Raw genomic sequence first — 26,530 nt, 5'->3', positions numbered from 1 at the left:
ATAGCATTATATGAAGATAGGGATGTGACAAAATACATCGTGTAGATATCAGGGAGAGGCTTAAGTTATGCACTGCTAGCATAGTGTCCTCTTCCCAGAAAGGCATCTTGGCAGAAGTTAGTCACAGAAACTGCCTGAAAGAAAGAGAAGTTACCTACAGGCATATAGGCTCCCAACTCCCAGAAAACCTGACTGCAGTGCTTTACGGACAGAAATTACTTTCACTGCTACAGATTTCTACTAGGACATGGCGAAAATAAAACCATCCTGGATTTAACTCCACCGTCTTTACGTTGTCAAAATTATTCTTTTAGATAATAAGATAATATAGACATAGACTTGTAATCTAATCAAAATCTTCCAAAGATTTCTAGTGAACTTTGTGCTTCTCAGAGAGAAGGAAAAAAGGAGGCTGAGATGTCTTGCTCTGAGATTTAGTTTTACTAATGAACATTCTTTCTCCACATTACAGGACACAAACCAGTCTGGGCTTTCCCCAAGGCTTGGTTCCCTTTCTCTATGCCCAGAGCCTCCCAGAAGCAACCAGTCAAACTTCCTCTTCACCTTTTTTTTTTTCCCCTAAGAGATCCTTTCCCGTTGTCTCTGTTTTTCATAAACCTCAAACTTTGCTCCTGAACTTCTACTCTCCCTGCTAAGCAGTAATCCATCTGCAGCACTTCGCAGGGCAGCACCTTTTCAGCCAGAGAGAGGCATATCTGCATATATAGACCCTTACCTGAAGGACATATTACGTATAATACCAATCCTGTAAAAGGTAGGAAAAGGCTTTAATATGTATGCAGGACAATTGAGTCTGTGACTAGCACATGGCTCAGCCCTACCACACTTTGTGAGAAGTGTAGTATAGCCGCAGCTATGCTTTACGATTTCTTCACTTGCATTCGCTTAGTTTGTATCATCTATTCCCATCCATTCCTCTAAGTGACCAAAACCGCATTATCATCACTACCGTTAATTATTCAGATTAAAGAAACTCAGCCTCTTCCTCTCTAACAAAGAAAGATCATCCATTTCTACACCTTAGGTGATAATGATCTAAAAATATAGTGAGACAGAGAGGTAGAAGAAAAATCAGCAGGAAGATGTCCTATCAGATGCAAAATGATTGTGTTCAGTACAATAATTGGCACTTATGGTCACTTATGAATAATTTTGCTAGCTGTGTTTGCAGCTTTAACAAGTACTGTATCAGTAAGACAATTACTGATCAGTAATTCAACTACAGCTGGCTGAAAAGCAAAGGTTTTGGGCCATAGGAAATTCTTCTCTTTCCCTCACTACATCAATTCAAGTGTGATCCAACCCTCCAATTTTTTTCACAAACTCAATCCTGAGCTGCAGCTCTGCAAGGGGGAGAACACCATCTCTTTTAAGCCTGCCATAAGACAAGCTTGGGACTCCTTCGTTCTTGCTGTTCACACTCTGGACCTGTTGGCTGACTGACGCTTCGGTTTGGAGCCACCAGTTGGCTCCTCAGCTGGCAAAACTGAAGCACAGGGCAGTACTTGCTCTATGGACTCATACCTCAGGAACAGCCCCTGAGGCTCTCTGAACTTGAGCACACTTGGCCACAGCAGTGAGACAGGAATTTGCTCCAGCTGGCATGCCAGGTTTTGCAGGACCTTTATACAGAGGCAGGAGCAGAGCCTGTTTCAGTGCAGGCCTCTCCAGGGTTTCAGGCTCCCGTGCCCAGCGGAGCCACTGCAGAGCCAGCCGGCTGCTCTGCAGGACCAGCCCTTCCCCAGTGCTGCCCGGCCACCCGACACTGGAAATGATGGGCGTACAGACCACCCCGAGCACAGCACCACGCCCTGGATTCGGCGGCACTGAGGCCGTATTATGTTGTGTGCAGTATATAAGGCGCAGTATATCAGGACACTTCGTGTGTTTCTAATTAAAAGCACTGATGATGAGGAGATCTCCCCAGGAGGCAAGGACATCGTTAACACAGTAGGGGCTTAAACTGAAAAACTTCTCAGACTCCCCACATTTATCTGAATTTTATGCCAGTCCTCCCTCTGCTAAAGACTTAGGAAAAACCACCAGAGAACTTTTCTGGCTTCTGGGCTTAAAATAACTTTTCCAGAAAGCTCTCATAATTAAGGGGAATACATATTTTATTTATTTATTTATAGGATGCTTCCTAAAACTTCACTAACTGACCTGAGGAAAGCCTCAAAGGAGAAGTTAGTGCTCTCTCCTTCTCCAGTGTGACCCTGACATCAACCCAGCCAAACAGCTTCCCTTCCAGTCCAATTTTCATTAAGTGCAGTTCTACTCACAAACATAAAAACATGCCTCCTGCAGTGAGTCCCCCTTCCTCAAAATCTACTTAGTCACCACAAAAATTCCTCCATTATCATACTCCTCCACAGAGGAAGGGACCAAAGCCTTTGTCTCCTTAAATTGCAGCTGGGAAGTTGATGGATTTTGTCCTCATTTAAAGGAGGTGAAGACACATGACATTTCTGAAGAAAGGATCAGCTGCCCAGTCTGCAAGTGCTACAGAGTATGGCATGTCCACATATTTACTGTGGATCAAATACTATACATAAATTACTTTGAGACACTGGCTTCATCCTATGGAATTGAAAATAACAATGTATTTTGGGCTGACTACCCTTCTATCAGAGCTCATATGTTCTTTATTCCCACAAATCCACCGTAGGGTTCTTTCTGTAGCTGTATGGGAATATTTGCATCTTAAACTGACAACTCTCAGAATGTAAGAGGTCATCTGTTCTAAAAAGCAATCACAACAGAGGTCAGGGAAAGTACACAGCAGGCAGGGAAAGCTACAGCACCATGGTTTTATGTCAATAACATGGAGAGATTGTGGAATAAACAATGTATAAATTAAACTACTTTTAAGCGATATTTAACATTCGTCAAACTGTCTTTGTGTCTGCTCATTTGATCTGCTTCTTACAGGCAAATCTGGCTCTAACCGCAAGACATGGCTCTGAATACTACTGTAGTCAGCAAACGTGCTTAGATAACTGTGTTTTAATGGGAGGTCAATTTCTGGGATAGAACTAGGCAGCAATGGGGTTTTTTCTTCTGCCAAAAATATTAACATTTCAAAAGTTTACCTGTTCTGTGTTGAGAAAATGCAAAACCTTTCACACGGGAGAATAATAGCATTCCACTCTACATACTCACTTATTAGAGCTGAGATTTATACCAAAGCTACCCACATCGCAGCTGAGCACCCTAGCCAGAGCTACACAACAATCTCTCTCCTCTTTTCACTGGCAAGTTAAATGTTTTATCGTTTACACATAGAGCAGGTTCAACAGGAGAAAGTGACAGATTCTCCCACAGTGTAACAGGTTTCTTGGGGATCTAGGTGATTCTTCAGCCTTTCAAGCTAGAATCCAGATTTTGGGGGTTTGGTTTGTTTGTTTTGGGGTTTGTTTTTTTTTTTTTCCTGTTTCAATGAATAAACATCTTCCAGGGAAAACCATTTCAATAAAAGAAAAAAAGGAAAAGGAAAAGGAAAAGGAAAAGGAAAAGGAAAAGGAAAAGGAAAAGGAAAAGGAAAAGGAAAAGGAAAAGGAAAAGGAAAAGGAAAAGGAAAAGGAAAAGGAAAAGGAAAAGGAAAAGGAAAAGGAAAAGGAAAAGGAAAAAGGAAAAGGAAAAGAAAAAGAAAAAGGCCTATCCCTGACTCCAGCTCTAACTCTGGATTCTACCCCACCTCACTATACCTATTTGTCCAAGAAGTTGGCTGTGACTGAGTATGTTAAGTCATACACAGACTATACTAGACCAAAGATATTTTGTCAGCATCTACCCCAAGCCTGAACATGGAATGGAAACCAGCAAAAAGGGGATTTTATGTTTTTTGACGTTCAGGTTTGGATAGTACCAGAAACAGACTTCTAACTCACCATTTAGATATAAAGTACCAGTAACACAAATAAAACCAATGTGAAGTCCTAATTTACCTTAATGACAATTTACAGCAAGAGCATTCTAGAACAGCAAAACAAACTGGATCGAACTGCTGAGTACATTCAGTTCAACATATATCTATTTTTGTTCAACACGGAAGCATGTGCCCACACAATTCTACTGACCTCTACAAGTTCACTCAAGTTGTTACCGTCAGGCTCTCACTGAAGTGGTGTGCTGAATCGAGGGCATAAATTCAAGTACCACAAGCTGTACACAGAAAGGCTTTGTGATATCAGAACAGTAGAGAGTGTGTGAGAAACAGTACCATCTGCTATGACTAACAGGTAATTGAGTATCTGAACATTCACCAAGGTGAGATGAGGGCTAGGAGCTGTTACAGAGCAGGATAACTATTCATATCTTCAAAGGGAACAAACCAAGTAGGTCAACAGCAGCTTAGCATCTCCACTAAAATATTTTCATTTAAGCAACTGCAGGTTTTACCACAGCAGCATTTTTCTCAAAATATTCCCTTTTGTTTGAGAACTGTAAAATTTATTATTTAATTTGGTAGGTAGGCTGTATTAAAACACTGACTGATTCCTAAAGGCCTGCTTCAAAGCCTGAGGAATTTAACGTATGCTTTTCCCATTGCCCTGCTCATACTGTAGCATACAAATACTGCTTTCATTATTGCTGGGACACAGAATTACTAAAGGAGAATGAGAAAATTTACCTCCAACTCATTTTTTTAAATACATTGTTACTTTTACATCTTCAATTTCTTCTCGAAATAACGTCCAAAAGATGTTTACATATACCCGCTGGTATTTTTCTCACACCTATCAAGACATTGCACTCTAACAGTTACACAAAACCCTACAATTTGTGCAGAAAATTCTTTTAGATACACCCATCCTGGTAACACAAAGCAATAGTAAGACTTTGTAGGGATTGGAAATTTATAAGTCTTTGTATTAAATTGCATACTGCTCAGAAAAGTGGCGTGCTCTGGGGCAGCACAGACCTCCAATGTTCTTAGAAATGCCAAAAACCAAACATCATATGCTATCCTTTTTCATCCAACAGACAAAGGGACCAGACTTGCAACTCTACCCTATAGTTTTAGGAGAAAGGATTAGGTATATCACTATTAAAAGCATTCTTACCACTATCTCATTTAACTTACATACTGAAGAATAAATTTTCAGTCCAATATCTCTAGGCTAAGATAGGATTTTCTTCTTCTTGTTGATACTACTGTATTACATACCCATCGCAAATGAAAGAAAATTAATTTTGCTTCCCTACTGGAAGAATCATTGGCTAAGACAGACTGAGGGATCAGATAAGACTTTCTACCTTTTTGATGGGACTTTGACTGTGACCTTTCCTAATAGGAATGGGTAGAAAGTCACCACGTTAGACTCTGCACCAGAAAATAAACTTTATCTTGGATGTTTTCCAAAGACTTTAACGATGTCTAGATTGTTTTTGTTACAAGAGTTTCAATGATTGGAACACTACCGTATTATTACTGTACTATTTTAATTGGAAAGTTTCAGTTTTCTGACTAAATAAGGGCTGCGCTTTCCTTCTTCTGAAGAAAATAAATAGGAAAAATATCATACAAAAGAAAGAGTACCTGCCCATCATTTTGTTTTACTACTCTTTAATAAAGAACACCCCAAAGCTGCCAAAATAAAAGAGATACTACGGTAGTATCAAATTAGCCCCTGTTACATGTTACATCTGCAAAATACTGCCCCACTGGAGCAACCTAGATGACTGTATGATAAGATTTATTCTTCCATGCATTCTGCTCAAAGTCCTGCACCGCAGAATATCTAAATCAAAAGAAGTAAGTTGTTGAGTAGACACCAAATCTACAAGTGTCCCCCAAGGAACTTTGAAACTCAGTATTAATTATTTGTATTCAATTTCCTCAACCTGAGAGAAAATGCTTAATGATAACGATGTTAAAAAGAGGCCTCCACAAGTCAAATTCCTATTTATACTTACAGAAATGTTTTTCAAATACTGACTTGATCCATCAACATAAATTACCTGGACATATCACGGTATTAACAACTAAGGAGGAGAAAGCCTACCATTGACACTGCAAGTAAGATGAGAGTGTGATTACACAAAAGGAGGACAGTTTCCAACAAGCAGGTTGTACTTAACTAGCAGTGAGCATGGAGTCACCACGACTCAATCCAGAAAAGTGCATTCACCACATCTGGATGATTTTAACACTACACTATGCATGGACACACAAGCAAAAATGCAACTTTAAAACAAAATCCAGAAAAAAACAGAGCTTTAAAGACAAGCACCAAAATATTGGAGGTAGCTTCTCGGCATTTCCTCAAAGATGAGCTGTAAATGGTTTAGTGAAGCTGCCAGCAGAGTTCCTCAAGCAACCCCAAACCCAGACTGAGTACCAGACTGGCTTGCCATCTAACAAGAGGTTACGCATAACGTGCACCAAGTAGCAAGATCTCAATCATCCAAACTTCACAGCAGTCCAGACCACAAGAAGTGAGGACCACAATCATTTTATCAAACTTCACAAACAGACCTTAGGTGAGCAGTTACTCATGCACTGAACCATGCTTCTTCTGCTCTTTTTGTGCCACATGAAAGACTTACATGATTGCTACTGGCTTTCTCTTTCTCTCTTTTTACTTCTGTACCTTAGTACAAAACTTGTCTCCTGCCTCACACTAACTTCTCATCTGTAGTTGGTGCTGGATAATTCAACATGGTGCTCCTTTTTGGTGTTAAATTTTATCCCAACAGCTGGCACATAATTACATTTAATGAAACCTCTACACTGAGATCAATCTATTAATAGTTTCCAGGACTGAAATCCTTAAAATTGTCTTTCCTTTATCACTGCATAAAAACCCCACAAAACAAACAAACAAAAGAAGTCTTTAAGCATATAGATTTAGTTTAAGTTACAAAGATCAGTGCAGATGACATCCAGCTAAATAGTCTGCCACAAGTATTCCTGAGGCAGCTATCATGTACAAACATCATTGACTTCTGTCACTCTTCTTTACAAACTTTTTCAGTGTGGGTCATAGCGAAGACATGCCTTGACCTTTTTAAAATTTGTGGTGAGGAGGGAAGGGACTTAAGGGGTCTATATTCCTAACAGAAAGCCTCACCAGAAAACATGATTTCTGGTCAAAATTGTAAAAAAGTTCTTACATTTCTGACCAAACTAATAAACCTTTCCTCAACAATGGAAACTCAGTTCATATTTGCAAACCTAAACATTAATTTTCAGAAGTCATACAATCCAGGAGCAAATAATTCTTTCCTCATCTAGTCAGGATTCTATGACTTAATAGAAGCACTGAAGCACCACAGGAAGCTTTGATACAATGCTGCAGATGTGTATGGGCATGCATGCAATCATTCCTTCCCTCTGGTGGCTGGCTTGCACAATGGAAGGGGAAAGGAGGAAGGGCTTGCTACTAAAATTAATTATGTATTCTTGTAAAAGTTTCTTTCATACCATAAGGAGAAAGGTTGTATATATATGTAGTGTGTAAAACAACACCCGTTTTCAGCATACAGCTTTGATCCAGCCTGTACTTAAGGCTGTTATTACTCATATCCATACTGCATGCATATTCACACAGCAAAAACTGAACTCACAAAGCTACACCCACTGGCTGCAGCTCAGAGTTGTGAAGGGTTCTTTAGGGACAATATTTCATTTTCATTCACTCTGGAATTCAAAAGGTATGAGGTCTCACTATATAGTACAGCGACTATGGAACATAATCTTTTTGATCTTGGTAGCTCTTCTCCAACAGAGGAGGTATCTTACAAGTAGTTATGAGACACATATAAGGTATTTCATGACCACTTACTTTTCAGCTATGTCTTCTGGTTCTTAAACACCACACTGCAGATGGTCCCCAAAGCGTAACAGGTATCCTTTTGACCAAGCAGAAAATTGACACTGAAAGCCTATGCCTGACAGCTTAGCTTTGTGCAATATTAGAAATGGCCCCTGACTCAAGAAGTAAATACATCTTTCCAATTTGTGGAGAAAAATAACTACTGTGGTAATCAATGGTAAACTATAAAGCAATCTCAACAGTTGGGAGAAGTCTGATGATGCGTAACAGCTTTCAAGACGCAATTGTCCTCGCATTCAAAAACTATTTCAGCACTGAAATTTGCTAGGTACAATTTTACAAGTAGGGAGCAGTTTTTCTACTTTCATTTTTTCCCCATTGTGTGTTTTAGTTAGAGTGAGACTGTCATCAAACAAAAACAGCTAAGGAGTTTTGTACTAACTATTTAATGGCATTATAACATGTCTGTTCATTGTTAGAAAGACAGTCCCCTCTCCTCTCCCATGTGATTAAAGATGTAACAGCTCATAATTTTTATAGAGTCAGAACTAGAAGCAGAAGAGTAATTTAACCACAGGATCCTGCATGGCACTGATCTCAAATCACCACAGAAGACATTCCTTTCTACATATGTATGTTCCCATAATCCCCTGGGAGATGTTTTAGTGACGTCCTTTCTGGCACTAAATATGTAATTCCTTCAATTAGTATCAGCTTACTACGTTGGCCTCTGTGATCTTGCAGAATAAAACCCATCTAGGCGTTATTATATGGCATTTTAATAACTCTTACAGATTGAACACAGCTTGTTGGTTGAATTTGTGTGCTTCCTTTTCATAAGAAATCACTTCATGTGAGTTATATACATAAAAAACACCAATGCTAACCAACTATTTTTCTCTTTGCTAGTACTGGTAAAATGCAATGCAACAACTTCGCTTTCACAATATATTACAAATTCATTTGGACCATATTTTCTGTTCATAACCGAAAGCCACCTAACATCTTTTTAAGAAATCCTCTAAAACTGAACTGAAATTGAATTTATTCCTAGTAGAAACAAGGTCATATATCTCCTTATTGAGGCATTTATTTCCTTATATTTCTATAGTTTCTTAGTTAAATAGATTTTGCTTTGCGAGCATCTTTTAAAAACTAGTACAGTCCTCTGTGGTGGCACTTCATATCATATGTATTTTACTTAAGTACTACAGCTTAGTGACTGGGGGTAAGGAACAGCTCTAATCTGATTCTGTGCATAATGCTCTGTGTTTATAATTGCTTCTTTCCATCATCAGTGAAGTCTCTCACCTTGTAAAAACAGAAAATAATGCAGGTTGCTGTGTCTCTCAATGCATCTGACAGTCTGCTAAGCACTGGTGCTTGTTAGCTTGCTGTCAGCACAGCCTTCAAGAGTTTCAGGTTTGCAACCACTCTGTGATGCATGGTGAGAGGACAAGAAACAACAGATGAAATTTGCAATTAGAGATGTTCTGACTGGATACAAGGGAAAAGTTTTGCACCATGACAACAGTCAAGAAGTGGCACAAGTCGCCCAAAGAGCCCATCACATCAGAACTTCCATCACTGGAAGTTTTCAACAGCAGGCTGGATAAAGCCCTGAGGAACCTGATCCGATCTCACAGCAGCCCCTGCTTTGAGCAGGAGGTTGGACCAGAGACCTCCTGAGATCCCTTCCAAGCTGAAGGGAACTATGGTTCTAAGGACATACATTTTTAATTCATGGGACTGTACCGTAAATTGCAAAATGCTCTCAAATCAAGCAGGGGACAGTGGAATCAGAGCATTAAACATACTGGCTTTTCCATCCTTATTTATGACCAATCCCAAAGCTCTAATTCTAGAAACTTTCTTCTCAGCAATCAAGTACAAATCCAGAGTATTCCACAGAAGTGAATAAAGCCTCTGTGCCTTTTCTGTGGTGCTGCTGGCTGACAGAGATGGGTCTTTGCTGCCTGATGGTGGAAGCTCTAGAACAGCATATCTCAGCAAAGATTACTCCAGTCAGCTCAGCACCCCCTTAGTTGTTTTCTTTCCAGCATCTCTGGACTGAATACTACTCTGGTTACCTCACCTCTCCTTATACACAGCTGACCTCCACATACCCCCTTTACCTTCACTACTTGATTGACCTTCCTACAGCTCTTTCTCTTTCCTTCATATTCTGTGGCCTGGCACTGTCACCGCATCGTCTAGAGTCAGTTTTGATCCATTCACCTGAAGCTGATCAAACTCATACAGATATATTTTGTAGAGCAGATAAAGTATGTATGTTTATAACAGAAATGTAAATGGTTTCTGTATGAAACCCTTCTGTCTTTACTTCTGAAAAATGCCTAACCTTCAGTGACCAAAAATGTAGAATTTATTTTCCCATTTCAGAAAAAGTGAACTGGAAGAACAGGGCCCAGTGCTGTCCTTTGCTGCTTTTTAACTGATTTGCTTTCAGGAGCAGGGATGAGACCAATTCAAATAGCAGAATACAACATCCCCAAACACCTGAAATCACTGAATCATAGAATGGTTTGTGTTGGAAGGGACCTTTAAAGATCATTCAGCTCCAACCCCCCTGCCATGGGCAGGGACACCTTCCACTAGCCCAGGTTGCCCAAAGCCCCGTCCAACCTGGCCTTGAACACTGCCAGGGAGGGAGCAGCCACAGCTTCTCTGGGCAACCTGTGCCAGGGCCTCACCACCTTCATAGTAAGAATTTTTTCCTTGTGTCTGATCTAAATCCATCCTCTTTCAGTTTAAAACCATCACCCCTCGTCCTATCCCTACACCCCCTGATAAAGAGTCCCTCCCCATCTTTCCTGTAGCCCCCTTTAAGTACTGGAAGGCTGCTAGAAGGTCTCCCTGGAGCCTTCTCTTCTCCAGGCTGAACACCCCCAACTCTCTCAGCCTGTCCTCACAGGGGAGGTGCTCCAGCCCCTGATCATCTTCATGGCCTCCTCTGGACCCACTCGAGCAGCTCCGTGTCCTTCTGATGTTGGTGCTCCCCAAGCTGGACACAGCACTGCAGGGGGGGTCTCACGAGAGCAGAGTAGAGGGGGAGAATCCCCTTCCTTGACCTGCTGGCCACACTGCTCTTGATGCAGCCCAGGACACGGTTGGCTTTCTGGGCTATGAGTGCACATTGCTGGCTCACAGTCAGTTTTCCATCCACTAATACCCCCAAGTCCTTCTCCGCAGGGCTGCTCTCAATCTACTCCTTGCCCAGCCTGTGTCTGTGCTTGGGATTGCCTCAACCCATGTGCAGGACCTTGCACTTGGCCCTGTTGAACTTCATGAGGTTTGCAGGGGCCCACCCTTCCAGCCTGTCCAGGTCCCTCTGGATGGCACATCCCTTCCCTCCAGCATGTTGACCACAAACTTGCTGAGGGTGCCCTCAATCCCACTGTCAATGTCACTAACAGAGATGTTAAACAGCACTGGCCCCAACACCGACCCCTGAGGAACGCCACTCGTCACTGCTCTCCACTGGGATATCGAGCTGTTGACTGCCACTCTTCAGTGACACCATCTAGCCAATTCCTTATCCACCAAGTGCCCCACCCATCAAATTCCTGTCTCTCCAATTTACAGACAAGGATGTCATGCAGGACAGCATCAGATGCTTTACACAAGTCCAGGTAGATGATGTCAGTTGCTTCATCTGACATCATATAAACATGAAATAGCCCAGAGAAAGTGAATATTCTCCTCCTGACTAGCCCAACTCCAGATTTTTGCTTCCTCACATGAAAGGACAAGCTTTACTAACAGCAAATTATCACATTCTATCCTTAAATAACTACAGACCTGCACATACAAAGTACACACTGAAATATTCTCAGAGCAGCCACTGTTCATTTTACAAGACAGACATTAGAAGAATATGGGGCAAATTCAAACCTGTGTCATCAAGTTTGAGTTCACCAGGATGCTTTATTCGCACAGACAGTTGGCTAACAGCAGACCTAAATTTGGTCTGAATAAAGAAAACATTAAACCATCTTCATCTCTGGTTTCCAGACTCACCTCAACTGTTCCAAGTACTCACCATAACCTGCCTGGGACCAGCTGCCTATATTCCATAGGTCACTAATATTGAAGTAAAGGGTTTCATCTGTAACTGCATAAACACTGTCCAATCTCAGACCAGAAATCAGAGAGAGCTCTCTGACTGCTCCTGTTCTGCGCTACAGTCACAGCTTGTCTTCTTCCTAAACCCTGAGCCTCGTGGCTTTTTTTTTTGTTCTTGTCCTAGTATAACTTGCTTGCTACTGCAGGTGGCAAGCAGAAAGTCCCTGAACTGGGGTTCCCTGGCCACATGATAAGTTTACATGTAGTGAGGAGTAGCTATTAACCATTGCCATCTCTCCTCCCTGTGGTTGATTGAGGCTGTGCAGGAGATAATTAGCAGGCTCATTAACATTTACATGCTTGCATGACAATGAACTTTAACACTCACTCCTCATGTGTCCTGACAGAAGGACACATAATATGTCATTCAAAGCCTGTCAGAGCTCTGTATCATTCTGAAGGGTAAGCTCAGGCAAATTTATGTCTTAAACAGTCACTTCTACCACAGTGTATTTGGTTTATTCTACAGGATTAAAAAAACCCCAAAAACCCACAACAAAAAAACCCAACAAAACCACCACAAGACCTGGAAAATACCCAAACCCTGCAAAACACTGCAAAAAGATACAGCACTTCACAATTTACAGTAACAAGTATATCTCCAGAAATTGTTTACATTGATGGCACAAGAATAACAGAAGCTTTTTAAGTATGCTAAGGCTAAATGATTATCTCTGTTTTCCATATCCAGATGGCTGCTTGCTAGAGTGTAAGGAAATGAGAAAGGGGACAATGAAAGTGCTAAACTCATAAAAACTGAAAGTCTCTAAAGGAAAACATTTTGAGTAAAGGAAGTCATTGTGATTTGCCACTTCCTTTCTCAGCCAGCCTGCACAGGCCCTGAGAGCGTAACAACCCGTGACATGATCTGCTTAAGTCTGTGGACAGGTGTCTCCTAATCTCTCCACTTAATGCAAAATTCCAAGAAAAACAAGTAAAGGACATAAGGAGAGAAAGAAGAAAATAACGTTTGGGTTCCTACTGAGTGTTACAAAACATCCTTCTCTTATATTCCCAGTAATTTGGTTTAAAAGCCATTTTTATATGCAAGTTTTTAACCCCAAAATGTTACACTTGAAATTTCCTGAGAAAGTGACTCCAATCTGAAAAGCAGTTGCTGTAAAAGAACCTCTCTCCCTGCTCCCTGTCAAATCAGGGCACTACATGTCAAGCCTGTAGACTTCAGTAATACGAACACGTCCTTTCTACCTTTAAAATCCTCATAGCACTACAAAACCAAAGCAGATTTGGAGAAATGAGAATAAAGACTTTAGGCTGTCTCAAACATTTTAATGCAATATTGATGGCAAAGTCTGCCACATTCAGAGAAACCCATTCCAGATAAAATCCACCCATACACACCTGAAGAGACACATCTGAAATGACGATGGGATCTGTACCTGTGCAATGGAAAGCTGTGTCTGACTGGCAGAATCATTCTACTACTTCTATCTTAATTAAGGCTATTTCAAATCAAGCTAACTGGCAATAAGAAAAAGACCATTTCATTTGGAAACTCAGGAAATTTCCTCTTGAAATTGAGAGGCAACAAACACAAAATTCCCTGGAGTCATTTTCACAAAGATTTTTCTTTCCCTGCTCCAAATAAAGCTAAGCTTGATGTTCTGATTCAACTTTTATATATAAGTTCTAACTTAGAAATGGTTAGAGCTCAATAACCATTAAGCCTGACAGATGGAAAAAAAAAAAAAAAGGTAAATAGACAGAAAAATAACAAATATTACAGTGGCTTAAAGCATACTTACAGCTGTTCTTTATAACACTAGTTCCAATTTCTGCTTATAGATACTACATATATGCACAGATCTTTACTTAAAAGTAATGATAGCAGTTCATGGGGATTTGATGGGACAACCAGCTGTGTCCAAAAATGCATCACAGAGAAGAATTCTTCCCCTTTTCTCTCCTTTTCCAGTATTCCCATGTTTGAAAATATTTTGCACATGGTCATAATTTCATAATTTCTCCTAAAGCTCTGGATTTTCAGCAATAGGGAAAGAATTTGTCTTTGATTTTCAATTAAAAAAAAGGGATCACTCAAAATGCTAAAACTGGGCTGCAGAGCAACTAAGACTCAAGTAGCAATAACTACTAAAACAAATTGTGCATCTACAGTGCAATTGTAACTTGTAAAATGACTCACTGACCTAGACGTGTCACAACCTTTGCTTAGAAAAAGTCCTGTAAAGCTGCTGCACATCATGGTCATGATTCAGATTTGCTTCTTCCAAGGAACAATTCCTCTGCCAAACTTTTGAAAGCTTTCTTTTTCAGTCAGCCTGAAGGTTGACACTGTTCTAATAGGGGTTTTTTGTAAATGGAAAATATAGCATTAAAAGCAGCCAAGAGCCTGGATTCAGGTTACCACCTGCAGTCACGTCACTACCTGCTGAGATCTCATTAGGTTTCACACATCTAGCACAGGCAGGCTGGTTCAGCTCCAGGATGGGACATTTCTGCTGAATCCTTCAGAAGGCAGCAAACCTGTGAGCCAGCCCAATCTGAGAGCTCTGAAGCACTACACCACCTTGCTGTTACGGGTAATGTGCTACCAAAATTGTCACCATAGACTAACTGCATCATTAGATTGCATTGATATAATTTTTAACAAACTTATTTTTATATATGCTAATTACAGCCTCTAAGTACTTGAGGCAGGTAGTTTCAGACTCCAAACTTCAAATATAGGTGTCCAGGTAACCACCAGGTGTGTCTACATTATCATGTTGATTCTGATTAGGTTTATACTTTTCAGTTAAGCCCCTGAGTGTCACCATTTCTCACACTCCAGTTTATATTGCAGAGCTGTATCAGAACCAGATTCTTTTTCAATGAAAGTAAGGACACACTTTAAGGATGCTAGTGGCGTTCAGTCCCCAGGGCTCCAGGGCCAGTCTGAAGTAAAACCTCCAGATAGTGTGGGCATTGGGTTATCAGCACCATCCCTTTCTCTGAAGATCCATGCCTGTTGTGCACTGGAGATGCAGCCTAAAAGCATATTTCAGCACCTGAGTAAAAGGGGCTTTATTACAGAGATCCCAAGTATCCACCACTGCTAATAACAAAGTCAGTCACTTAATTTTCTTCTTTATTACCGGCTCACATTTTCCTACTGTAAGACTCAAGGTGGTTTTTGCTTACCAGAACATCACAATAAAGATGGTGTACATTTTAGAGTGTATCAAAGTAATTGCGAGTGCTTATTCCTTAAAAAGATTTGAAATGGTAGCAGTGCTCTTACAGTTCTCACTAGCATCTGACAGCCTCTAATTTTCAACCCATAAAATGACACCACTTCCTGTAGGAGCAACATAGGAGGTTTTAGTGTCTATTCCTCTGTGGGACAGTCCCCACACACAGTCAGCTGCACTCTAACACGAGTCACGAGCAGACCTCTCAACTTTCAAAGATCCTGAGATCCTGACATGATGTTCACAAGACAGGAGTACCTTTGAAACGGTCATGCTAAAGGCACATGTCCACTTACGTGATAGTAACTGGGGAACATGTCTGTGGGGGCTGCCCTCAGAATGCACCTTCTAGCAGAGCTCGGGGGATGTAGAGCAATGCTGCAACATCACCTTTGCTTCCAGATTAAGCCTGCATATACAAAGGAGGAGCCTGTCACTGACATGTGAAAGGCAAGTGCTGAGGTTTCTGAACATGCCTCTGAGCAACTTTCATACTCCAGCCTCCAAGCCTGAGCAGCGTGCACAGTTGATAGTTTTCAGATTGCAATCAGCCTCTTTCCAAGAACTGCACAGCCATGGCGAAAGAGTGGGTGAGTGTATGCAGTGCCTAGAGCTGGCTATAATGAATGTCAGCTACACTCACAATTATTTAGTTCTTCTATACACAGATTACTGCTTGTCTATTATTTATGATTGTTTCATCTCTCTTGAAATAGAAACTGCAGGAGATAAGTAGTCAGGCAGAGATGGAAAGACTGAATGACTAGCTAACTTTAATGTAGTACAACCCATTGTTCCGTTAAAGTGCTATTTCCAAATCAGGATTACTCATCTATTGTACACAGGCACACCCCAAAAGCCTGCTAGTGAGACCACATCTCCTTTTCCCTTCTCTAACAGCAGAAAGAGCTGTCTCTGATAAGGCTACTCTACTGCAGCTAAGACTGCACAAAAAGCCAAACTTCATAGAAAGGAGTTCTAAAGGGGAATTCATGTTTTGTGCAAAGATGCAAATCTGACGTCAACAGAAAATCTCAACATGAGCTTTTGAGAGAGTCCTCGGGCACTGTATTGTACTAGTCTGCTATTTATGAGGCTGAGACCTGAGAGAGCAAATCCTGTTTAGCTACCACAGCCAGGGAGAATGGAGAAAGTGATTCAATGCAGGCATTTAGCTTCGTTAAAGAGATATTCCTGAGGAGAGGACAAAGGTTCCTGCAGTTTAGCCCCTACAGAAGTCCATGGGAGCAGCTGCCTAGGGGTGACCAGAGGAAATCATCCGTCTAACCCTTTGCCTCAGCTCTCAGACTTGGATGTGGCACCTGGTTGCCTTGTATCTGCTCAGTCATTTTACAACTTGCCCTTTCTATGAGCTGAATTTGCTCATGAATTCATCCATTCTTTTAAACATCCAAACATCCTGAGGCAAGAAGTTTCACAGCTTAACCAAAAGTTTCGCAAAGGAATATCTACTTCTGTTTTTAAGCTGTCACTTATTAATTTAAGAAGATGCCCCTTGTTCTTGCAATGAAAGAGACAGTGAACAACAAATGCCTATTCAGTATCTCCACAACACATGATTTTTATAGGCCACTATCATATTCCCCTTCTATCTTTTCTGTGTCAGACTCGAGTGTCTGCTGTTTCACACACATGATCCATTTCATGTCCTCTATCCTCCTCCTTGTTGCTCCCTGTGCACATTTGTGGTTGTGCCCTATCTTTCTCAGCCTGAGTGAAAGCACAACTGCAGACACCACATGCCTGGAGCAGTGAAAGCCACCCCAGTGCACACCATTCTGTAACATTTGGATTGTTCTTTTATGTGAATCACTTTACATTTGCCCGTGTTCAATTTCATATGCCATTTTACTGCCTAGTTATTCTATGTCACGGGTTCCTCCCACAATTAACCACAGGTGACCTGTGTCTTTTCTATCCAGAGCAACTCAGTATCATCAGCACATGCTGTCACCTCAGTACTCACTCACCTTCACAGGTCTTTTATGACAGATGAACAGCACAGGTTCCAGCGCAAATCCCCATGCGCTGCCACTGGTGATCTCTTTCTACTAGAACCATCTATTACCTACCCTTACTTTAATCTCTACCAGCCTTGTGTGAAGGATCTTATCAAATATCTATCAGAAATCCAAGCAGATTATAGCAATCCACCCTGTCTACATGCTTGTTATCTCCTTCTAAAAACTCTCAGCATGTTGATTCCTTTCCCTAAATATCACATTTATCTGCTTATACTTCCTACTGATTTTACTATAACATACCAAGTTTACCAGCCACACCTTTCTGAAATCCTTATTTTGATAAAAATACAATGATGTCTTCAAATTTCACATCTTTCCATCACCTGCTATTGGAGCAGTCTTAAAGAAAACACAGTATCACAATGAATAATCCAACCGAAGCAACCCTTCAGTCCTTCTAGAGTTCTTAGGTGAATGGTGTCTGGTCCTGGCAGTGCATAACCGTTCACACTGTCAACTTCACTTGCAGTCTCTTCTGCTGACGTGGTATTAAGATAATCATCTGACACACTGCCAGAAAAGAAAGGTTTCAGCATAGAAATTTCTCCAAGCTTGCTTCACTTTGCAAAATATTTTTGCAGTTTTTCTGCTCTAGCCTCATCTTCTCTGAGCATTCTTTGTATACTCAGACCATTTATTAGCCTCACAGACTTTTTCTTATACGAAGTCTTGTTCCGGAACAAGTTGCTCAAAAGAGTAATTAAGAGGAAGAGATTACTCCTGGCACAAGTATTTCTAATGTCTTCAAATGCCCTGAACTGACACTAGAGGACTGCTAGCAAAGCCATGTTTTGCTGTTCGTCTGAAAAGCAGACCAGAAGCATATTCTCAAACTGGTAGAAACAACCTGGCTTCTTTTACAGTTTATTTACTGGCAGCTCAAGCTTTTTTTAGCTTGCTAGTGCAAAATAAAAATGTACAATGAGAATCCTGTTTATCAGATCTTCTGACAGACCTCAAGTGCCCTCTCTACTAATTGAACGCACAATCCCCTTTGTGAGTAATAATTTCATATTATTCCAGGCTGCATTTGTGTGTCAAATTGTTTTTAAAGGTTGAGTTTGTTTTTCCTAAAGAGCTTGAATGCCAATTAGCATGCAGCATAAATATCACTCAGCTTTCAAATAGCATTATGAAATTCAAGAAGCATTGAGGAAACAGGAACTGCAGCTTTTACCAGTTCCGCAGCCTGAGTAACCTTAAACTCAGGTTCACAAGAGAGCCCCAGATTAATTGGGGTGATCTATTTTCTGATACAGAGTTAAGAATAAGGCTCTATTTTGAGTTCAGAGTTGTTTACTACTGCTGATATTTAATTCTCTGATCTCCTGGGAAAGGAGAAAGGGCAAAGAGAAATGCATCTTCAGGCATCACCAGGACAGGTTTATTTCTCAGGTAGCGAGAACTGGTGACAAGTTCAGCCTATAAAACAGATGATGAAAGGAGTAAAATTTCTCAGCAAGCAGGCGCCATGTTTCTGCTGCTGTGTAGCACTGCTGGCAGTGCAGGCTGCCTGGAAAGTCTCCTCCTTTTAAGGCAATCAATACTGCAACAGAACTGATAAATATATACATAATGCTGTCTGATTAAACATGTTAGTTTAAACTTTTATTTTCTAATTTGTCCATTTCATATGTTAACTACAAATATATATTGGGAGAGAGGGGTTGGTTGGTTGGTTGATGTAATTTGTTGGGGTGTAGGTTGGTTTTTCTCCTTTGTTTTTGCTTTGTAATTCAAAATATGAAGGGTCTTGTTAGTCTTTTCCCAGTTTCCTACCCTTTTCAAATCTGAAACTTTTCTGCATGTCCCCAGCTTTGGGAAAGTTACAGACTGGCAAAGGAAAAAAACAACAGCTTTCCCTTTCATGCCTTTCTAAAACATGTATATCAGCAATTTAAGTGGCTTTTTTTTTTTTAAAGAAAGCAAAATAAGATTAAACTTAAAGCTAAATTTTGATTTAATTTTTTGTTTAGAGAGTTGATATAGAAAATGTTTTTCTTGGTTTTGCTTTTCTTGTGTTTTTTTTTTTCTTCTGGCCAGAAAGCTGTTTGTTGTAAAATTAACTCTGTATCCAGCAACATGTTATCAGCAGAAGGGACTGTGAAACAGAAACACTGATTAGAAACACTGATATTCTCCCCACACCCTCTCCATTACTTTTACAGTAAAAACTTCAATCAGTATTACAATCACTATACATTAGTATTTAGAATACTTTGTTGTTGCCAAAATCTTCAAAATATATGCTTCTACAATTAATTTGTAATGCCAATATACACTGAAGTATTAAACTTCTAAGCAGAGCTGTGTGGGAGACAGAACTCCGTTTAACAGGACAGCCTATAATTGTAACATCTCTCTCTGTTCCACAGTGGAGTTATTCCATAAGTTCCGACAAAACAATTTTAAATCATGAAAATTGTTTTAGAGCAAGGAAACAGAATGCTAGAACTTTATCTTTTAAAACTGCTACAAACCACAAAATACACTTCAAAAAGCAACATCATGAAAGCCAACACAATCCCGTGGCACGTCTCTGTTTCGACAAAAAGACATTTTTGGAAAACATTCACTGGCACACTTCCAACCAGCTCTCACTGTGAAAAACTGATGTATACTTTGACAGCGATAGTAACAGATTTAGTTGTATTCTGAATACCTCTTTTTCTCCTCAGGGCAATGTTGACTCATGTTATACAGAATAAGAGAAATGATAGCAAGAAGTTTAGCTCATGGAGAGTGCAAGTGTATTTTGCAGTTTGGATTCTAAAGGGTGAGGGGAAAGACTGTGATAAAATACAGAGGGAAAAAAAATTAGCTTACAAACTAGAAAGATCTTTTCACCCTACAGAGCTTCTAGCTGCTCTACCAATATGGAACACTGCATTTATTAATTGTTACTTTATAAGAATTTCTGAAGAACATGCTCTGGTAAGGGTTCTTGGCAATTCCAAACACATTTGTTACCCAAAGTGCTATGTCAGAAACTCTGAAAAGAAATGGCCGGGAAACCCTTTAAAAACATAGTGGTCTGGTCACTGTATTTTTCTGACACCTCTGCAGGAAGAGCTACATATTTTCTAATTATGGCCAAACATGACATTCAGCTCTGCACAAGTGAGCCTGTAAACAGCAGACTGGAAGTCCTCCAGTCAGTCGTGGAGGTACTGCTTGCTAACTGAGCTTTAGAGGGTAAGATCTCTCTGCAAAGAGCTGTGTCTCTATAGTGAAATGGACTCTACAAAGCAGACCTTCAAGGAAGTGTTTCACTATATTTAAGAGAGATACCTTAAACCCAGCATTAACAACCTTTTATATTAGCAAAACTCTTGCTCAGTCAAGCATCAAGTTCACTATGAAGGAGAAATAATGACAACAGTGTTTCAGAATGTTTCTGAACCATCAGAAGGACAGAGAGTCACCTTTTTCACTGTTTGGGAAAACTTTTACTTGTAACTTTACCTTTCTACAACATCCTCTCCATTCCAGCAAGTTGAGCTGTCTCTCATCACCAGGTCTCCATCACACAGCCTTTCTGCTATAGAGGCATAAAAGGTTCGGGATCGCTTCATGTAATTGATGAACTCTCTGTAACGTAGGAAGAACACATTTAACAACAGAACAGTACACCTATGGTTTAAGCCCCCTGTCAACTTAACCCTCCACAAGACCAACAGTTCAGAACCCTTACAGAAATTAAGTCATCCAAATTGATGAATTTCTATTTCTAGTGTATTTCTACTCCTATGTATCACTCAGTTTTACTTAGTTCAGTGTTAATACACATAATTAAATACAAAGGGTGGTTTTAACAAATTAACACAGCTCACACAAAATTTGAAAAAGTCTACAACTACTATCTCTGTATAAACAGATTAAAAAATCATGAGAAAATATTATCATTAAAGGAGTGGGCTTTTCCACTGTTACTGGAAGTGAGTATTTCTCCATTTCCTGCACATCTGAGAGGTGAATTGAGAACACCATCAACAACCTCCTGGGTGGAAAAGGCTTCCTAAAGCTAACATCCCCATCACAAAACCTGCAATATGCTTTAAGTACGCCACACATGCAACAACAGTACAGAAGGTCATCTCCTTGAGGTGTGGTGGGGCCAATTCCTCCCCATCACCACTACCTATGTCACATTCTTATTAGAAAGAAGGTTCTCTCTCTTCACATCTGGCACCTCACCTGTTAAAAGGAGGCTGTGCCTGCTGCTTTGGTGAATAACCAAAACTCTGGGCCAGTACAAACAGCTCATTTCTGATCACGTGTGTATGGAAAAATGCCTTGTGGGCAAACAGATGCCTCTTATAATCTGATTATACCTATAATATATATCTGGCTGAGGTAGCCATAAAAATAAACTGTAACAAAACAAGTGTTAATTCAGCACACAATTAAGAGTATTTCAAAGTGAGAAATTACCCTATCTCCACAGCTTTAGAAGCTTCTGTTTGGTGTAGGATGTTAAAGATACTGAGAGCAAGACGCAGGACACAAAAACCGAGATAGAGCTATCATGGAGCTATCTGCTTGTCTCAGGAGTCCCTCAGCAGGCCCACTGGGAATCTCTCTGCCTAGCAGGCTGTAAGGGGACATTGCACTGAAGAGGAGCCTGAGGACACAGCTGGATGGAGCTTGGCACAAAACCAGTTGGGATTTCTTTCGGGAGCAACAGATACCTGAAATAATATCAAAGTCCACTGCTAGGTATCTACCCCTACAAGGTTTAGGCAGTGGTCATCTCTCCCCACAGATGTCTTTACACTTTCCTCAAAAACGTTTAATCATCCCATTTACCTTATGTGTGATGAAATGCTGCTCTAGAAATATTAGTCATCACATGGTCCTAGGAAACTAACTTACCCTAACAATGCAGGAAAGCTGTCATTTTAAGCAAAGAAAAAGAGCACAAATTTTGGGGCTTGCAACAAGTGAATCAGTATTTCTAGCTCTTGACCACAAACTTAAGAATATGAGCTCTAAGTATTTAGACACTAAAGCTAGGCCTAGACAGAAGGCCACTTACCTGACAGAACAGCCAAAGAGTATAAATTATGAAAGGTGACACAGATGCTAAAGATTTTATGGATTCTAGAATTAAGTTATCTTTGAAGGAGGAAAAGAGCACTCTTTAAAAGAGTCTAAAGCTTGTCTTACTCAGCTCACCACTAGAGGCTTAAACTCCTTTGCATTTTCATCAGAGTGGGGCTCTGATATTTCAAAGTAGCATCTTGGCAAAGGCAGAATTCTGTGTCCAACTCTTGATCTTAACAAGTGAAAATATTTACTTTCATCAATAGAAAACTAAACACACTAGGTAGAAAATGAACAGTTTCCCAGTGCCCCACAGTAGAAAAGCAGTAATCAACAGTATGCCAATTCCTAGAATGCAGCTGAAACAGCAGCTTACAATGGAGATGAGCTAAGCGTACAGACAACAAAGTATGTCACCTTGTTTTCATTCTTACCGAGAGATTTTTTTCAAACTTCTTGATTTGTCATTCTTTGAAGCTTTCAGAGGCAGAGAACTGGAATAGGCCGGGGAGAATAAGCATCAATCAGGAGAGGTTGGGGAGGAGGGGAGAAGCAGGAATTCAGGCAAATGAGGAAAAGAGATGAGAAACAAAAGAGAAAAGTAAAAATTATTTGAAAGAAAGGTCATCAGGCACATGCATAGGATAATCTAAGAAAACAAATAAGGAGGAAAATTGTCATGAGTTTTTTCCAAAGTATAGATGCAATTAAAAATGTCAATGCAATACTGAAAAAAAATACAACTGAGATTGTTTGTCCCAATCATTTTCAAATAAGAGCACAATTCCGAATGTGGCACACACAGCAAAAAGCTGAAAATAAATTCAGTGGTACTTAAATTAACTGTAACTGATACCAAATGGAAGAACTGTAAATATATCAGGCTATACAAGAAGACAATGGCAAATGGTTTAGAATGAGCACCGTGGGAAGGGAGATACAAACAAGTAGCATTCATTTTCTGGTACAATTAGCAATTTGCTGTCTCTTAATAAATAATGTGAATACAGATATTTTTTGCTGTTCAGATCGCACCACTGGGGAAAAAAAAAAACAATTTTGCAAAACACAAGAGACAGGCTCTAAGGATTGGAGGAAAAATTGTAGAAATAACTCTGGTAGTTATTTAGTGCAAATACACTTCATGGCACTGATATCCCGAGGTCCCTTAATTAACATTAAACATTGCATTTAACATTGACATCATGATGCAATTTTCCACTTACATGATTTGATACCACATTCTGCTCTTTCTTATACCTGTACTCTCACGCATAAAGTAATGGCAACAGCTGGAGTAATGCCTGCCTGCAAACAGGCTGGGGGATACTTGCCAATCCAGTTAACACTTACTGGAGAGAGTAAACACCACCTTCCACACCACCCAGATGATGGTGGCTTTGTCATCGTACTTTCTGGGAGCTAACGGCAGGGGTGGCCACAGGAGAGGATGGGCCTGCACTGATCATCAGGTGAGTGCCACCTGTCATCACTGAAGCAGTGATTCCAACACAGCCAGTCAAAAAAGGAAATGAGAATTTGTAACAAGGAAAATCTGGACCTGCTGAAACTTCTGCCTTGGCCAGTCAGTCAGAAACATTTGATTCATTTCCACAGTAAATTAATTTGCAGCTGGCATTAATAACCTGTTTTGTACTAGTAGTTTAATACTCAAATTTTAATATCATGTGATGCCTGGCCAAATAGATAGTTAATTTTAAACAAAATTGATGTCATTGACTTCAAACATTGCCAAAAACCTCAAAATTGTTTATTTTAAGATGTATAAAAGATCCATAAATCCACAGTATAACAAAGAAATCCCAACAAAAATATAATTTCAAAGTCTGCCTCCTCCAATTAGGGACCTAGTATCATGTTATAGTTCTTTGTTAAACATAAGATTTTTATACACAGATCTATAACCAGTCTATGTTTAGTGGTTTGAAATATTACATGCAGCAGACATGCTAAAAGGCAGGTATTGAACTTTGCTAGGGGTTCGGACCCTGACCAGAATAATATTTTGTGCTGAACTCAGCAGTAACTTCCCCACTTAATGATTGAAATTCTGTACATGCCATGTACATTCCCTGTTCCATCATATGGTTTCAATTTTCTTGTCATCTCTACTACATGTTATAGTAACCTCCACATTAAAAAATGACTACAGCAGCAATCCTGCCAGTTTCAGTTAATCCCTGCATACATTTGTGTAATGCAAGAAAAGACAAAAAAAATTACTAATCAAAATCTATACTTTTCAGCTTAATCAGAGCAAAAGTTTTCCTACAAGATTATAAAACATTTATTCAAGTTTCAACTTCTTACACTATTGTCCCTGACACTGGGTGTTACATAACAAAAAATACACAGGAATGGAATGCAGGGGAAAATAAAGACAGATGGGAAATCTCCCAGGAACCCTTGAGAGTAAGAGGAGCAGAAAAGGGTTCAACTACTCAAAAGAGGATCCAGTTGCTATGTAAATTCATGGACCATGCAGGACCACAGTATGCAGAACAGCGGAGGTTGAGAAGGACTGTCACCAGCCAGACTCAAAAAACACATGCCCAGAAGAAAGACCAGTCAGGCAAAGAGACAGCATCTTAACAGTCCCACTTCAACTGCATGAGCAGCCTTGGCTCTACTGAACAGCTGAAACCAGAGTTTCTCAAACTCTTTGGAAAAGGAGTTTGATTTTGTAACTGGCCTTGAAAAGATGTAATACCTTTGGAGCAAACATACATATGTAGGTATAAGCTGTTTGGCACTAAGTTTTTAAGTGCATCTCTAAGTAGGTACTACGGAAGAGATGAGAGGCCACTTTATCATAGTTTCTCCTACAGATGTGCTAACCAGACTGGTTCTTCTCTTTGAGCTCGGGAATATTCTGACATGTTAAGGGAACGAGCCATAGCTTTCCGGTTTACTTGGGGAGTGATAGCTCACTCCTCTTTTTCTTTCCATATTCTAAAAGGCAGGAATCATGTTCCATACTCCCCCTGAATTAAGGATCATTTGGAGGGATGTCTACTACACAGACCAACAGAGAGATTCAGTCAGGTTGATTGCCCTGTGTGACCTTGTACCTAAACTGACAGACAGCTGACATTATTGCTCTTCATTTTTTAAATTGCCAGAATCAACAGCACCAAAAAAGATTCACATAATTACTCTCACAATCTAGATCCCCTGTAGCAGTTATCTGTCACTCTAAGTGCATTTTACACAACCCACTGCAGGAATGATTTTGCCCATCCATTATAAAATTTTATTACCTAAAATTGCTTTTTATTGATATCATATGTGATTAAATGATAGATGATGAACAACACAGTGATGTAGCCAATCACTGTGTATTTCACTCTATTTACTTTTTTAAATTGTTTCCAAGAAGCAAAGTACAAGCCTCATGCCATGTGTTTTATAGGAAGTTGTGGAAAATTTAAAAATATTCTCCACTTCTTACTAATTATGGCACGGCTCCATCATTCATTTTTGGTGCATAGGCTCTCCACAATACTTATCAACACTCTATTTCAGTAATGCTTTATGCTAATTATGCAAGGATGGCCTTTATTTAGGTTTTTTTGATAAATTAATTTTCAGTGCACAGGCCAATTTTGGAAAACTGTCTGATTTACAGTATACTAGTTTTAGTATATTTTCTTTTCTATCTACAGGTCTTACATTTTGAAAGGTCAATATCCAAATAATTCTAAATGGTTGGGAAGGGGAGGGAGCAGATCCTCGGGTGAGAAAGAACTGCTGTTGTGACATTAAAGACACCAATTGGCATTTGTTTTAGAGGTTACCTGTTAATAGGTTGGTAATTCTGCCTTTTTGCTTGCCAGTGTATAAGTCCCAGTGAAGTCAATGAGTTATACAGAAACCAGCCTAGGGCTCTCTGTTTTTAAAAGCTTATTTTGTTAATTGTACTACACTGTTCTTTGGATTATTACTGCTGAATTGATTAATTTAATTTCCTTAATGCTCTTTCCTCTGATTTGAGTGGTAAAAATTGATTAGCTCCAAGCACTAGCACAAACTGCTGTGTTTTGGTTTTAAATCATAAAGGGACAAAAATATCACTGTCACTCAAAAAACTTAGCTTGCTGCTATCACCTTCATCTTTTAAAGCAGTGTTTGTTTCATTCATGCAAGCTTAGATGAGAATTAAAATAGAAATGGATAAAAATCTCATCTTCCCGACTCGAACTCCAGAATCCAGGCTATGGAAATTTTAATATTGCTGTCTGTCATCCACCTATCCGAC

General features: G+C 39.9%; 1 protein-coding gene across 3 annotated transcripts in view; it reads right to left on the bottom strand.

Moving 5' to 3' along the window:
- The window catches only part of LOC141947086 (glypican-5-like), a 396,015-nt gene that overhangs the window by 232,528 nt on the left and 136,957 nt on the right, over positions 1-26,530 (bottom strand). For all 3 annotated transcript variants that reach the window (XR_012630020.1, XR_012630021.1, XM_074877779.1), the window contains exons 5-6: positions 22,686-22,745; positions 20,671-20,796 (exon numbers count right to left, since the gene is read on the bottom strand). Coding sequence is in view for 1 of the 3 variants with exons in the window: in XM_074877779.1 (XP_074733880.1) it covers positions 20,671-20,796; positions 22,686-22,745 (186 nt within the window). In the remaining 2 variants the exon portion in view is untranslated. The remainder of the gene's footprint in view (positions 1-20,670; positions 20,797-22,685; positions 22,746-26,530) is intronic.

The sequence above is a fragment of the Strix uralensis genome, chromosome 9 (assembly GCF_047716275.1).
Source record: "Strix uralensis isolate ZFMK-TIS-50842 chromosome 9, bStrUra1, whole genome shotgun sequence".
Classification (NCBI taxonomy): Eukaryota; Metazoa; Chordata; class Aves; order Strigiformes; family Strigidae; genus Strix; species Strix uralensis.
The sequence above is the reverse complement of the archived record's forward strand: the minus strand, read 5'-3'. Positions and strand labels throughout refer to the sequence as shown.